Source organism: Rhinolophus ferrumequinum, chromosome X (genome assembly GCF_004115265.2).
Source record: "Rhinolophus ferrumequinum isolate MPI-CBG mRhiFer1 chromosome X, mRhiFer1_v1.p, whole genome shotgun sequence".
In the NCBI taxonomy this organism is placed as follows: Eukaryota; Metazoa; Chordata; class Mammalia; order Chiroptera; family Rhinolophidae; genus Rhinolophus; species Rhinolophus ferrumequinum.
In genome coordinates this window covers 37,206,325-37,222,211 of record NC_046284.1, presented here as the reverse complement: position 1 = coordinate 37,222,211, position 15,887 = coordinate 37,206,325, and the positions used below count along the sequence as shown (strand labels likewise).

At 47.0% G+C, this 15,887-nt stretch overlaps 1 protein-coding gene across 6 annotated transcripts in view; it reads right to left on the bottom strand.

Moving 5' to 3' along the window:
• Nucleotides 1–7,350, bottom strand: part of SEPTIN6 (septin 6) — a 99,405-nt gene extending 92,055 nt beyond the window's left edge. For 2 of the 6 annotated variants that reach the window (XM_033107798.1, XM_033107816.1), the window contains exon 1: nt 7,017–7,296. In XM_033107798.1, coding sequence (XP_032963689.1) covers nt 7,017–7,046 — 30 coding nt within the window. In that variant the 5' untranslated portion in view covers nt 7,047–7,296. Of the gene's footprint in view, nt 1–7,016 lie in introns of all 6 variants that reach the window. The other 4 variants (XM_033107836.1, XM_033107845.1, XM_033107807.1 and 1 more) reach the window with 3 other exon arrangements.
• Between the last annotated feature and the right edge of the window lie 8,537 nt (nt 7,351–15,887).

Below are 15,887 nucleotides of genomic sequence, written 5' to 3'. Positions count from 1 at the left end.
TAATAAAACATTATTATTCTCCACATTATAACATTATTATGATATATACATAACTTATTATTATAACTTATAAAGACTCATGTAAGCCAGAAGTCAAATGACATATCCTGAAATATAGCAATAATTCTTGAAACAATCGAGTGGATGACAGGCCCATCTGCTGCCTCCAGTGTTGTCAAGGGTGTGGATGCCACTCTATTATCAGCCATAATAACCACAAAAGCACTGATACGTTCCCAGAGGTAAACAAACAAACAAAAACTCCAATTTGCCTCACACATCAAATGTCAGGATGTCCTTCGTGCTGATTAAACTAAGCTAAGCAGAAACTGAAGTATCGATTCCCTGAACTGGGAGAGAAAAATTTGCGGCGGTGGGTAGGTGGGGTGCTTGTGAAGGAGAAATAAAGCCTGCAAAAGCTGGCAGTATCCCCTTAGGGGCCCCAGAAATGCCCTTCAGTGGGGGAGCAACTTATGGGATCCTGGGGACACACAAAGGAGACCATCCTCACGATACAGGGAGAAGGCCCGTTTTTGACAAATCCAATAGATGAAACTCTGGATTTTAATTCACCAGATCAATTCCATAGTGACTTTTTCATTCTATAAAAGGATTCACAGCAGAATCCTATTAAATAGCCAGCTCTCCTAGTACATTAAAAATTGGACTCAACAGACAAAAATTCAGCTGTTGTGTACCTTTATAGGAAGACAAAGGTTAAATACACCTACACCGACAGACAATATCTGAAGGGTTGTCTCTATTCCACTTACAGAGACCCTGCTGAGCTAAAAGTCCAGACTTGCCTTCTCTCCAACTCTCTCCCCACCCAGCTCAAGGAGTCCAAACAGGGAAGGGGTGGAGTTACATTCTGCCATCTCATTCAGAAGCAGAAGCAAGCAAGGACCTCAAAGAAATTGGGCTGGAGAACAAGGAAACACAATACTCATACAATGTTTGAGCTGGAAACACCTTTTAAAATCACCTAATCCAACCAGCTTGTTTTACAAAAGAGGAAAGAGACTCAGAGAGAGGAAGTGACTTGTCCCAAGTCACAGAGTGATTTAGTGACAGACAGTGGTGCTAGGATCCAGGGCCCAGTCAAGCAGACTGCCATTCTCAAATGGAAAAGCTGCCTCAAGTGGCAGATTGTAGGTCTTTATTAAAGCTGCTAAAATTCCAGGACATTGGGTTTGTGGCTTGATGCTAGTCAGAGGGAGAAGGGTCATGGAACTTGACCCGGAAGACTATGGGCTCACCAAGGTGGCAATGGCCCACAAGAAGGCAACTGAGGCAGTGGATGTCATGGAGGGGCTTTTGATCTGCTTCTGCTTTCTCTCTCCCATTTCCCTGTCTTCTGACTCCAACCTAAGCCTCGACCTGCTCAGCTGCCTAGCTCTGCTCAAGAGCCCCAGGACTACCTAACCCAACAAGCCAAATTCTAGGTAAAATATCTCCACCTTAGGCTGAGACAACCCTCTGCTCAGGGTGGGTCAACTTTCCCAGAAAAGCCAGACAGATTTCCTTCAAGCCAGGCTATTTAAACAGTTTTCTAGGTGTTCTGGCCATGGTTATCTCCAAACTGCTTTTTTTTTTTTTTTTAAGTTTACTCACAGGCCTCTGAATGAGTGCCCAACTGTCCTCTGGGGAGCCTGAATTTGCCTCTGCCTCCATCTGGTCTTGTTTAAGGGGGATCTGAGAAAACCATTCTTGCCTCAGTGCCAGTGCTCAGAGCTGGGGGTCTCTGCTGTGAAAGGAAACCTCACACCTCATCAGGGCTGCAAAAGCAGAGTTCTGTTCCTGTTACCCCAGGGCATTCATCAGAGGTCAGAGAGGACCGTGGCAGGAGAAAGCTGAGCCCGGAGTCCTGTCCTTGAGAAGACCCACAAATCTTTTCCCCAGTCACCTTTAAGTGAGTGGAACGGATGAGCCAACTCCAGAGCCAGCTGAGATCATGCTGCATAATTCAGCAGATGGCTGCCTCTAATGAGAAGACACTGAAGGAGAGTGTCTCACCCTCCTGAGCATGTGGCCTCCTTCCTCTGTGCAGGCAGCAGAGAAACCCACAGTTTCAAATCCCAAATCACAGCAGCAGAAGCCTCCTCCTGCCAAACCTAGGAGAAAGGGTCTGTGTTTCTAATTTATTCTGCTCCCCCCCACTAGTTGTTGCTTAAAATAATCCATCATTACATGGCTAGTGGCTCCAAGGTTTTTATTTAAAGCAATATGGGGTGGGGGGGGGAGAAAGACAACCCACACATAACCCATGACTGTGCTATCTGGATCTAAACTGCGGATTTTTTTTAACATCAGAGAGCCTTCAATGCACCCAAGTATATTATCCTCTGACCCCCATGAGTGTGCTGTGTGGGGGAAGTGCTGTGAAGAGAGGAACAAGAGGGGATGTGGCAGGATTTTCATTTTTTAGAAACATCATGAAAAGGCCAGAGTGTTTGTTTTTATATGAATCTGTCATCTGGTAGGTGTTTCATCGTTTCATCCATTGACCAGCAATAACACTTTGGACTAAGTCACTTGGTCTCCCTGTACCCATAAAATGAAGAAAACAATAACACTTGTCTAAGAAGCTTTTGGGGAAAATGACATCATACATATGGAAGCATTTTGAAATTGTTGAAAGAAACATGTTACACTTATCCATAGTGTTTGTTTTCTTTCTTTCTTGATTGTGGTTTTAATGCACATGCAACTAGAAGCCCCTCTCAGTTGTTCATGCTAATACAAAACCACAGCTCTGATAATCCAGGAGCCCAGGAATGTCTAGAAATCAGTCCTATTTCATTCTGGAATACCTTTTCCCAAGTGACTTAGTTTCCTAATTAGTTCTGTTCAGGCTAATACAAGGGTTAGCTCCCTTACCGCGCACAAAAGGAGGGGCTGTGCTGGATAACAAAGCCAGCAAGTAATAGAAAATTTACAGCAGAGACTCCACAATGTAAATGCTATGCACACAACTGAAGATCAAAATCTCATTATACTACACAAACAGATCGCTCAGTTATAATGCAGTTTTGGAATAAGAACACCGCTAACACATTTCCGGGATTTTGGATAGGAAAAGGAAATGGGACTTATTTCTGCCTCTCATCTGGAAGCTCGAGAAGGCAGAGTCCTATTGGCCTTGGCCACCACTAGATCCCCAGCACCTGGCACAGGGCCTGGCAGAGTCGCTGCCCAATAAAGTTTCTCCCACATGTTGAAGAAATGAATGAAAATAAAAGTGCATGAATTAACAAAGGAAATGTTCCCAGCCCAGTAGCAGAGGTGAGACCCCACCCATATTCACACCTACCCTTTTCCTAGTTGAAGCTCTCAGGAAGCCTTTCCTGTCAAGCACCACACCCATTCACTGCTAGATTAGGTCCCCTTTAAATGAATTCTCATAGCAGGCAATAGCTTTCCTGTGCACAACTTACCACATGATAATTATAAAGTTATTGGTTGTCTGTCTCCACTACCAGATTGTAAACTCCCTGAGGGAAGGGGTCATGTGTATCTAGGGGTGTGCATTGCAATTTCCCCCCAACTTTTTATTTTGAAAAGTCTCAAACACACAGAAAAGTTGGAAAATAGTACAATGATCATCCATATAACCTTCACTTAGATTCAAGAAGCTTTAGTATTTAGGGCCATGTAAATTTTCTTCAGTGCTGTATCACCAGTAGAGGTATTGGTGAATATTGGGGTTTTGCTCTCCCTGATTAGGGTACAATATTATTTTTGGTGTGAGGTGGTGGAGATGGCTGTGGCAGGAAACTTCAAAGGTAATCATGGTGAAGTGCCATTTGATAGAGGGCAGCCACCTGTAGGCAGATGCTCTGGGAAGTGGCCACAGGCCAACCCCAGCTAGGGCAGTTAGCCCCTGCAAACTCTTTCGTTAGGGAGAAAGACCATTATCTGGCCCCTACTGGAGGAAAGCATCATCGCCCATACTGTGGGATTGTTTGAAGCCAGAATCAATGAGCCATTATTTCTATGAGCCAGTACTTACAGTCTGTATCCCAAAATCCAACAATGAAAGAAACAGCTTAATGCAAGAGCTAGGAAATGCAGCCTCTGGGGCCTGCACTGTGCCTGGCTAGGTTACCTTGGACAAGTCATGTAACCTCTCAGAGTATGTATATATTAATAGCAGCCAACACACCTCATAGGCAGGGGTTGGGAGTAGGAGCATTCCAAAAATTTGCTATAGTTCTTTAATTATTGTATCCACAATTTGTCTCTCCAAACAGACTGTAAGCTTAAAAGCCAAGAGCTATGTCAACTACTTTTTTATATAGTTGACCAGGGCTAGCTATGGTGCTGAACACTTAGTAGTCAATCAAATAAACACTTGTGGTCACAATGGAAAAATCGTTTTGTCATACAGAATCTTTGTGGTGTTCATTCAAATAAGATGGGATTGTATTATGTACACAAGAATTGAACTTCCAAGTTACATGCATACCCAACAACTCTAAGGCCTGTGTTTAATCACTAACAATGTTACCTTACTAACCAGAGTGACACTCCACTGACTCTGGAAAGGACACGCCCCCCCACATACACACACACATACACACACACACGACAATACCAGAGAACTACTTGCATGGCACCATGTCTCAGAGCTCACTAAAAAGAACTTTTAAGCCAGGCACATTTCGGTTTATTCTCCAGTCTTCTCTTCCCAACCCCTGGGTACATGTTTCCTGGAAGAAACAAGCTGCAACCAGACATCCAAGTTCTCCTGAGTTAATTCCATCTTCCCCTGGGGAATTACAACTTCTTGCAGACACAAAGGAGAGCAGAGACAAATGACACATTAAACAAGAGCTTCACTGTCTGGGGGAGGGGGGCATGGAGAATGACGTCAGTTTTCCCAGAAACCCATTTATCATGATAACAAGGTCTCAAGTGCTCAGGCTGCTCTTTGAACTTCAGAATCTGGCATACAATTACTATGTCCTTCATCAAATAGTATGGTATGGCCGGCCAGAGCAAACTGGAAATATGCAAAGCAAACCAAGTGGCCCTAAACCACCCCCACCTCCATCTGCAAAACAAAGAGGATCTCTGGGCTGCCCGGGTTGTGCCCGAGGTGAAATACAACCTTCTAAAATGTTCCCCTTCGCAACATCTGCCCTGCAATCCTAATCCAGGCAAGGGGACTGGTGAGAGAGTATGGACAGGTCAATACAAATTAATTAGCTGACAAGAAAAATCATTAGCATCCCTTTTGATCACTAAGGATGGGGCAAGTGTAATCCACGAAACTAAATTCCTCCACTTAAGCCATGCCATCTCTAAAATGCATGTAACCAGGAACAGAAAAGCACTCTGGGAACCCTCAAAACACTAAAGTAATAAATATTGCAGTGCCAATTTTGAGAAGAGAATTCTCTCAAATTCCATTATCCCAGTGCATTGTCTCCTATCTGGGTCTTTCCACATGGTGACTACATAAAGAACTCCATGCTGGGGTCTGCAGGGAGTGGGGGAGGTTCCAAAGAAATCACCATGCCCTTTCAAACAGGGACAAGAGGGTAGAATAAATTCATACATATCCTGTAGAGAAAACACCCGAATTCCAGATTCACATTTTGAAAACAAATCAATTTCAATTACACCAAACACCTAGAGGCTATTTTTTTTTATTTGCACTGGAATTGCATTGCATGGGCTATTTCCCTTAATAAGTAAACATTTGTGTGTGTGTGTGTGTGTGTGTGTGTGTTTCAGAGATTTTTATCAAGTAGTATTTGGCATCTTGAGATTTGACCTACCCCTACTTCAGTCTCCTTTCTGGCCTCAGGGTGCTAGTAATTGTGGGCTTCTGAAAATCCCAGAAACCCATGGATGAACAGAAAGTCTAGGTTGTTCCCCCAAATGGAATCATGCCCTCCCTTTGCAACCAAACTTTTGGTCTAAAAAAACAAGCATAGAGCCTCAGGTCACTTCAATTGGATTTCTCTGCACATCTCAGGCTGGAAAACTTCAGTTATTTAAATGAAGACTTTTTTTTCCAGAGTCGGTTGCCAACAAAAAGAGATACAGCACCGTTTTTGCAAACCTCAGTTATTTTCCTGAATCCCCATAGAAAGAAGCCTGCTCCACAGGTTTTGGCGCACAAGCCCAGTTATACCCACCACGCACCATGACAGACCCCCGGAGGCCCGCACAACCCGGGTCTGGCGCTGAGAAACCTGCCAAAATACGCAGCCAGCCACCTATAGGCCCGTGTGCTGCACCCCACAAAGACGCACAGATGGGACCCAGAGACACGCAGCACAAGCTGAGAGGCGTCTGGACACACGGGCACACACCCTGGAGGTGGGCACACAGAGAAACTAGCAGACTCATCTAGGGTCACAGAACAGCCGGGCGCCGCCGCCCGCCCGGGGGGCACAAGTGCGCGCGCGTGCACTCAGACGCACACAGTGCTTGCTACACACTCACAGACGCAGTCACACAGGTAACGCTTAAGGAGGACCCCTCCCCCCCGCCAGTCAACTCTCCGCCCCCCTCACCACTCACCGCCTCCTGCCCCGGGTTAACCCTAGACCCGCGCCCCTCTTCCTAAGAAGGCTTCGGTCCCGGCGGGCAGCTGTGCGCAGGGGCGCGGCCTGGCGATGGAGGAAGACAGGCCATGGTGCCATGGATCCAGACGGCTTGGCGGTTTGTGCGGCCATTCATTCCGCAACGCCCCAGCGGCCGGGCGGTGGCTGCAGCGAGGGAAGCGGCGGCGCTTACTGCAGATCTTGAGTAATTCAAGTTGAGCCGCGGTCGGGCAGTCTTAGCCAGGCCCCCCACCAACCCGCCACCGCCACTGTTCTCCAGAACAAGCTGAAGGACTGAGCCGCTGACCCCGGGATCAGAAGTCCCGCCGTGCCTTGGCTCCTGGATGCTGCCCATTGCCCTCCTCTCGGAGGCGTAGGTGGCGGCCAGGTCTCCTCGGCCCTGCCCAGGCCCCCAAGCCCCCAATACCGGCTCTGGCACCCAAGCCCCGCACTCACCACCTGGCGAGCTATATCGGTCGCTGCCATCGCTCCTGCGTCCGCCAGGGCTGCCACGGGCGTCGCCACAACTGTAGCTCCAGCACAGAAAACAGCACAGATCCTCCGACAAAGAGAAAGTGTTACACTTCGGGCGCGACCAAGTCCGGTGGGGGGGGGTGCAAGGGAGGGGCCCCCTCGCCGCTGCTCCAACCCCAACCTCCCCTCTATCGCACCCTCTGAAGTGGGGTCTAGGGAGGGGACGGTTTTAACGCCCCGCTTCCCCCTACCAGCCCCCTACCAATTGTCCCTGAAACCTCTGTCTTTGGCCTTTGCGAAAGGGGGGCGGGGGATCCCCTCGGTGACCACGTCCCGCCCCCCCCAGCCACTGGGCTCCGTGGTACGTCCCGACCTCTGCTGAATTGTCACACCCCCCTGCTCTCGCCTTACATCCTAGAGTCCCCAGACCCTCAAAGGCTGGAAGGGAGTCCCCGCCCCTCCTCCTCCTGCGCACAGCTGGGCTGCTGAGCTCTGCAGTCCTCCTTTCCCTCCTCGCCGCCCCCTGAAACCCTTCTTCCTCTCCACCGAGATATTAGAGTGCTGGGATGCGAGCACCCGCTTCTAGAGTCTCGATGCTCCACCATACCTCCCCCTACACCCCCATGGCCCCGGAGTGCTACTGAGGCGGGAAAGGGGGAGGGCAGTTGCGGCACCTGCCGCTCCAGGGTGGAGGTTAGAAAAGGGGCGGTGAGGGGAGCCGCACTGCGGCCCCGAAACTGAGCTGTGACATCTGGAGTCCGAGGCCAGCGGTCCAGAAATTATGCGCCCCTTCGGCCCTGGGGTTTCTAAGGCTCGGTTGCCGTGGGCTGTAATTTCGTGGCGCGGAGCCACCACTGTTGGGTACTTAATACCGACCGGCTCCACGTTTCCTCTCCTCTTCCGGCCCCAGACGCTCAGCTTAGGATCCGAGGCTCAGACCGCCCACTCTCTCTCGAGCCTGGACCTCCCGGGAGTCAGAGGAGGGGCTTGGGGGTAAAGGTCCCCAGCTGTGTCAAGCGGGGTGATGGGAAGTGACCGGGAGCGGCCTCCGGTGGCTCTGTCTCGCCCCCTGATTGCCCCCTAACTTTGGGAGAGCCCGGGACTAGACAGCCGGCGGTGCACAGAAGAGAGAACCTCCCAAGGCAGAGGCTATGCCTATCTGCTTTCCTTTTCCTCCTGGTCAGCTGCCTCCGCGGGCCCTCTCCCTTGCCCTTGGCACCTCTCCACTTCTCCAGCCTTGACGGCCCCATCCCCCTCCCCCGGGAGTGGCCCCTAGCTTAATTCCCTGGGACTGGCGAAACCTGGCAGATTTGGCGCGCTCGAGGCCTGAGCGTGCGGGACACTCCAATCCACTCTTCAAAAGGGCAGGTGCCCTGGTCTCAAAGAGGGACCCAAACCCTGGAACAGCACCCGGGACCGCGGGAGAGGCAGGCATATGGGCAAAAGACGAGTCCGCAGGGGATCTGGAATGGGGGCGCGGCAGGTGGCCCCGTAGCGGCCCAAGGCGGGAGGAGCTGAAGGGGAGGCAGGAGGAAGGAAAGCCGAAAAACGGAAACCAGGGAGAGAAAGGGAGAAGGGACCCGACCCAGAGGCCCAGACCTGGGGAGAAGGAGGGAAGGCAGAGACATGCAGTGGCCACGTGAAGCGCTTTTCTGGCACTTGATTCCATCTGCTGGGACATTCCCGTCTCGCGGGTGGTTCCTTATGTGGGGAGTGCATCTGGAGAACAAGGACTCCGCACAATGCATCCCCACGTGCCTAGCTCAGGGCCTGGCACCCAGGAAGCGACCAACTAAGCATGTCATGAACTGGAGGACAGAGGATTTGGGTGTGTGTGTTGAGGGGTAGGGGTAACAGAAGACACAATGAGGCTGTATATGAGGAACCCTTGTAAGGGTAGGCCGGGACCGAATGGGGGCGGGGAGTCAGAGGTGACCTGCCGCTTCCAGGCTGGTTGTCTGGGAGGCCGACAGATCTTCCCTGTCAAAGACTGAGGCGTGGTGGACCGGGAAGGGCCCGAGGTCACCAGCTCTGATCTGGACATGGGGTGGTGGCGGGAAGAGAAGCATTTGGAAGCCAGAGCTGAGAGCTGATACCCGGAGCTGGGGGAGGGCCTGCGGAGCTGGGGGAGGGCCTGCGGAGCTGGCCAGACAGAGTACCCGGCTCTGGGAAATCCTGCCTGTCTGGCGCACTACCCTCCTGCCTTAGCGCTCCGCGCTGACCAAAGCTCCGGACATTTCGGACCAATGCCTTAGAGTGGAATGCTTGGTGCCACGCCCATGTGCCCTACTCCGCCGGCCTATCGGTAGGGACCCTCAGAACCTCGAGGAGGCCTCCTCCTCCAAAACGCTGGACCTTTCAGGCTGGAACCAAGTGTGTAATTCATGTCTCCTGCAACACTTTGGTCCCCCCTCAAGACCTGCCTTTTGCATCTGCAAGTCCCCTTGGTGCCTGGGCCTCCCAGTTTCCGTGGAGTGTGGATTGGTGTTGATGCGTGATTAGGTGTGCATTTGTATGTCATTGTTCGTGCCCACTGTGTGTCTGTGTGTTTCAGTATGTCTCAATGTTTGTGTGTATTGGCATGTGTTTACTCCTATGTTTGCATTTGTTGGTGCATGTTTGCCAGTGTGTGTGTGTTTCAGTGTGTGTCTGTGTCCATGTGTGCGTCAGTGTGTATTTTCAGTGTATGTCGGTATGTACGTAAACCTGTGTATGCCAGTATTGTGTGTAGATGTGTGTGTCACTATGTGCATGTTAATGTGTGTGTTGTTATGTGTCATTGTGTGGTGTCAGTGTAGGTGTGAGTATGTGTAGAGAGGTTTTAGCACACTATGTTCAGGGCTTCACATACCTTACCTCACTCAATGCAGTGGATCAGTAACTGAGAGGTATGGATTATCATGCTTATTTCAACAAAGAGGTTTGGAAACTCACTGGGTTTGTGTCTCCCAGTATTTGGTCCTAGGCAGACAAGGAGGGCTGAGGCAAGAGGGCTCATGAGTGGTCCGTTTCTTCCTTGAATGTCTGTCCCTGTTGATGAGTTGATGAGTGGAGCCAAAAGAACCCCCTCATGAAGAGGTGTTGTGGAGTCTCAGGACTGCCATGAACATGTGTTCATGTTCTATGTGTACTGGCGGGATCCTTTGGGCCCAGCACAGTATCTGACAGGTGCTCAATCAAAGTTTGTTGAGCGAATAAATGAACGGAAGCATGTAATTTTCAGTGTTCCCACTGACCTTAAGGAAGCTGGAGCAAGCAGCAACTTCCCAGAACAAGCAGGTCGCTGTCATTAGCATGCTAGTAATGTTGTTTGTGGAACCTGACTCCTCGGGGAGGGGAAATGGCCACCCCTGCTAGATAGAAGTGGGCCCTCATTGGAGCCAAGCTTTAGGATGGTCACTCTGACTGCTGGGGTAGGGATACCTAGACTGGGGGCGGGGGGAGCAGGAAGGGGGAAGAAAGCAATGAAATGGAACTAAGAACTAAGGATAGGGCTTTGTCATGAAACCTTGGCATTATGAAAGGAGAAAGAGGAAGATAGTAGAGTTGGTCTAAAGTAGAGAAGCTCTGAGAACAATCTGAAAAGATCAGAAAGTGGAAGGAGGAGGGTAAGGTGAAGCAGAAGGGAAATGATGTGGGATAAACCAAATCCAGACAGTGCTTATAGAATCCCAAACTCAGTTAAAGGGCTGAGTCAAGATGAGCTAAGGATTCCTTTGTGCACTGTTACCTGCTGCCCTTGCTTTTATATTAGTTTATTCCAGTGATTCTCAAAATGAGGTCTTCGGATCAGCAGCAGCAGCATCACCTGGGAAGTTATTAGAAATGCAAATTATTAGGCCTCACCCCAGACCTACTTCATCAGAACCTCCAGGACTGGGACCCAGCAATCTATGTTTGAACAAGTCTTCCAGGGGACTCTAATTTATGTTAAAGTTTGAGAACCACTGTTTTATCTGAAATCTAGATGTGGGGGATGGGACACAGGACTGGTAAGTTTGGTAGGATATAGAGGGAAAAGTTTAAATCCTGGACTGTAGCAATAGTTGCAGATCCTGGTGGATTTCTACTGTGGGTAGCATGAGGGTATAGAATGCCTGGGGTTGAGGAAGAGGTGCCACAAAAGATGTAGAGGGAACCCCTGTAGGGAGCTGTGAGGTTCTAAAGATAAACTTTGCCTCTGCAATTTTACTCATTCATTCCACAAATGTGCACTGAACCCCCACTACACATCAGCCACTGTGCTAAGTGCCAGAGGACTCACGAAAAAAATGGGTGAAAAGAACTCCTACCATGCCAGATAGCTCCACGAACAACCAGTAATGTGATAAGTGATATAATCAGTCAGGACCAAGACCTTAGGGAGGTAGGGACCCAGAGAGGTGAGGGAAGGCACCTTGAAGAAGAGTCATTTGGACTGAATCTTGAAGAATGAGTAGTAGTATATCTGGCCAGCAAGGGGGGTGGGATGTGGGACAGTAGAAGACCAGCATGTGTAAACTCACAGAAAAAGAGGACAGATAACATTTAGGGAATTCCAAGCCTTGGCTGGCTGGACAGAGTGACAGAGGAAGGGACAGTGGCTGTAAATGAGGCTAGAAGATAAGATGGGGTCAGATCTGGAAGGGTCTCATTGGTCATGCCAAAGAGCTTAGACTTTATGTCCCAGAGTGGGGGTTCTCAGGCTGTGCTCTCCGGGGACAATGCCTGCTCAGTCTGAAATCATGCCTGGTGCAAATCAGATGGATGCTCACAGTGAAAACAAAAAATCAGTTAATGGGTAGAAATTTCTCTATTTTAACATTTTTAGCCGTAAAATTTTCCTAAATTTTCAGCAGATGCTCCTGCTTACCTGCTAGCAAGCAACAAAACGAATGAATGAGTAGCAAATGAATATTAAACAGACAATCCCAGTGCTGATCACGCTTAATTCAACAGTTTAATTTTTCATGGACATCTGTGCTTATGGCTATAATTTTATATTGCACACACATATGATGCAGACATATTTTCTGCTAGCACAAGTGTTCTTTTGAAAAGTGTTTTATTTCATATGGTGTGATTTAATAGATCAATTATTTTATGGCATTCTGGAAAGGACACCATGACATACAGATGCTGTACCACATGAATCAGTTGGAGAAACTGTCCCTTAGATGGTCAGGAGCCAATTAAGGGTATGAGCAGGGGAGTGATATGAACATTTTTGCAATTTTGAAAGGTTACTCTGGCTCCAGCTTGGGGAAAAGAGTAGAGCAGAGAGCAATTAAAGCAGTTAGGACTCAGGAGTCAAAACACTGTTGTAGCAATTCAGGCTACAAATGATGGTGACAGTGACATGGGAGTGGAGTGGCATGGAAGGAAAACAGAGCCAGCATTAAAAGGGACCACCATTAAGAGCCTTGTGTGCAACGCTAAGGATGCTGAAGTTTCAATCTTTGGGAATAAAGAGCCTTTGAAGCCGCATTTCTTAATGGATGGTACCCAAACCAGCTGCAACAGAATCACCTGTGGTGCTTCTTATAGATGTAGAGGTCTGGACTCCATCTCGGACCTGCTGAATCAGAATCTTTTGTGTGGGAGAAGTATGGGTTTTTAACAAGCTTTCCAGGTGGTTCTGAGGTACATCACACCCAGAGAACCACTGCATGAATGGTTTTTGAGCAGTGGCACGACACAGCAAAATCTGTTTACACAGATTACTTGAATCTTGACACGAAGAACTGATTGGCAAAACTGGAGAAAGGGAGACCAGTTAGGAGGCTACTGTGATAGTCCTAGGCTGGCTTTATACATTGGGCAAGCGCCAGAACTCAAGAGAAGGCAGGACTTATTGCCCACATCATAATATACTAGTTATCCTTATCCCTTGATTTGTACACACTGATTTAGACAAATGATATAATTTTGTACTTCCTCAAACAATTCTTGTTTGCCAAAATTAGTCCTCAGAGGTCTTCTCAGAGTCATAAAGTTAATCTAAGATGTATAATCATGTAAAATGCTTTGTGCACCTACAATACTTAGGACACTGCACTAGGCACTGTAGGAGGTACAAAGAAATATACAACACGGCTTCCATTCTCAAGGAACTTACTGTCTAAGTGGGGAGACTAGATACATATGCACTAAAAGTCAAGTAGTAAATACTATATGTGTCATAAAGCAGTATCCAACATATAATACAGACAACAAATACCAATGATCTATTTCTTAACCTGGTGGTTGTCACATGGGTGTTTTCTTTATAAATATTGATTCTTGCTGTATCTTTATGCTTTAGGAACTCTTCTGGATGTGTGTTACATTTCACAAGATAAAGATATGTTAAAAAAGACAGTAAGTTCTGTGAGTTGAAGGACATTAATCAACAGCCCATAGACATGTTACAGAATCTAGAGAAACAAGATCTCTACCCAGTGACCTTGCAATCATCCACAGATGAACCATAGCCCTGTGAAAGGATTGAAATATGACACAGATAGAGAAAAGATGGTAATGACACCTTGGTGAGATACTGGCTTCATCATTAGCACCATTAGTCATTGATTAAGATGAGGTCTTCGTTTGTGTCAATCTTTCAACCCTGCATTTAGGTAGTGATTTATCTTTGTATCCATATACATGTGCATATGAACACACACATACAACATCTTATTCCAAAACAGATTTTATGGGTCAATAAACTAGGAGTAGACTATTAGGATCAAAAGAGAATTCAAATATGCTGTTTTTGGTGGGTTGATATAATTGCTGTGATTAAGCTTTAAATATGATTGTTAGCTTCCTGGAAGCCATAACAAAAGGAGAAATACTAGCTGGCCTACTTTTGTGTATTTCCTATACACAAGGATCACTAAGTGATTTATTAATCCCACAAATATTAATTGAGTACCTACTGTGTGCCAAGACTTAGACTAAGTGTTAGAGAACAATGGTGAGCAAAAACAGACTTAGTCGATGCCTTCATGGAGCTTACGGTCTAGTAGGGAAGACAGACAATAATCAAATAATCACACACATAAATGCACAAATATAACTATAATAAGGGCAATTAGGGAGCTATCTATCATGCCCTGAGAACCTATAATGGGGAGTAGTGGTGGTGAAGATATGACTCAGCCTAGCATGTCAGTACAGGAGGCTTCATGGAGAAAGTGATGTTTGAATTGAGATCTGAAGATTAAATAGGAGTCAGCAAGGTGAAGAAGATGGAGTGAAAAGAACATTCCAGGCAAAGGAAAGGGTATGTGTGAAGGCTCTGTTCAAGAAACAGTAAGGAAGTTAGTATGCCTGGAATACAGAGAGACTGGAGTGGAATGAAATGAAGCTGGAGACATGGGCATAGAGCCAGATAATTTAGGGCCCTAGGCCATTGTTTGGAGTATTTCTTTTTTAATTTTATTGGGGAACATTGGGGAACAGTGTGTTTCTCCAGGGCCCATCAGCTCCAAGTCATTGTCCTTCAATCTAGTTATAGATTGAATACCCTCAACACAATACCCTCTAGGTATATCCATGTTGTTGCAAATGGCAAGTTTTCATTGATTTTTTTGTGGTTGAGTAATAATCCACTGTATATATATACCACCACTTCTTTTCCATTCACCCATTTTGATGGGCACCCAGGTTACCTCCATATCTTGGTTATTGTAAATAATGCTGCAATGAACATATGGATGCACACGTCCCTTTGAAGTAGTGCTTTGAGTTTCTTCGAATAAATACCCAGAAATAGGATTACTGGGTCTTTCTTTGTTGCTTGTTATAGCCTTAGTTTTAAAGTCTATTTTGTCTGGTATAAGTATTGCTACCCCAGATTTTTTTTCCCATTTCCATTCTTATGTAATATCTTTTTCCTTCCCTTTACTTTCAGTCTGTGTGTGTCTTTCAATCTAAAGTGAGTCTCTTGTAGGCAGCATACGTAAGGGTTTTGTTTTCTTATCCACCCTATGTTTTTTTTTTTTTTTTTTTTTTTTTTACTGGGGATCAGTGTGTTTTTCCAGGACCCATCAGCTCCAAATCAAGTCATTGTCCTTCAATCTAGTTGTGGATGGCGCAGCTCAGCTCCAAGTCCATTCGCCATTTTCAATCTTAGTTGCAGGGCTCGCAGCCCATCATCCCATGGGGGAACTGAACCGGCAACCTTGTCATTGAGAGCTCACACTCTAACCAACTGAGCCATCCGTCTGCCCCTCTGGCAGCTAAGCGGCAGCTCGTTGTCTTCAATCTAGTTGTGGAGGGTGCAGCTCACTGGCCCATGTGGGAATCAAACCAACAACCCTGTTTTTAAGAGCTCACGCTCTAACCAACTGAGTCATCCGGCCACCCCAGCCACCCTATGTTTTTGATAGAAGCATCTAATCCATTTACATTGAAAGTAATTATTGATAGACATATAGTTATTGCCATTTTATTGTTCATATTTTTCCCTTCTTTTTCTTCTTAAAGAAGTCCCTCTAACATGCCTTGTAATACTAGATTGTTGGTGTTGAACTCCTTTAGCTTTTTCTTGTCTGGGAAGCACTTTATCACTCCTTCAATTTTAAATGATAGCCTTGCTGGGTAGAGTTCCCTTGGTTGTAGGTCCTTGCTTTTCATCGTGTTGAATATTTCTTGCCAATCCCTTCTGGCTTGCAAAATTTCCGTTAAGAAATCAACTGACAGTCTTATGGGAGCTCCCTTGTAGGAGTTTTGTCTTGCACTTTTAAGATTCTCTCTTTGTCTTTGACCTTTGGCGTTTTAATTCAGATATGTCTTGGTGTGGGCCTCTTTGGGTTCATCTTGTTTGGAACTCTCTATGCTTCCTGGTCTTGTATGTCTATTTTCTTCACCAGGTTAGGGAAGTTTTCT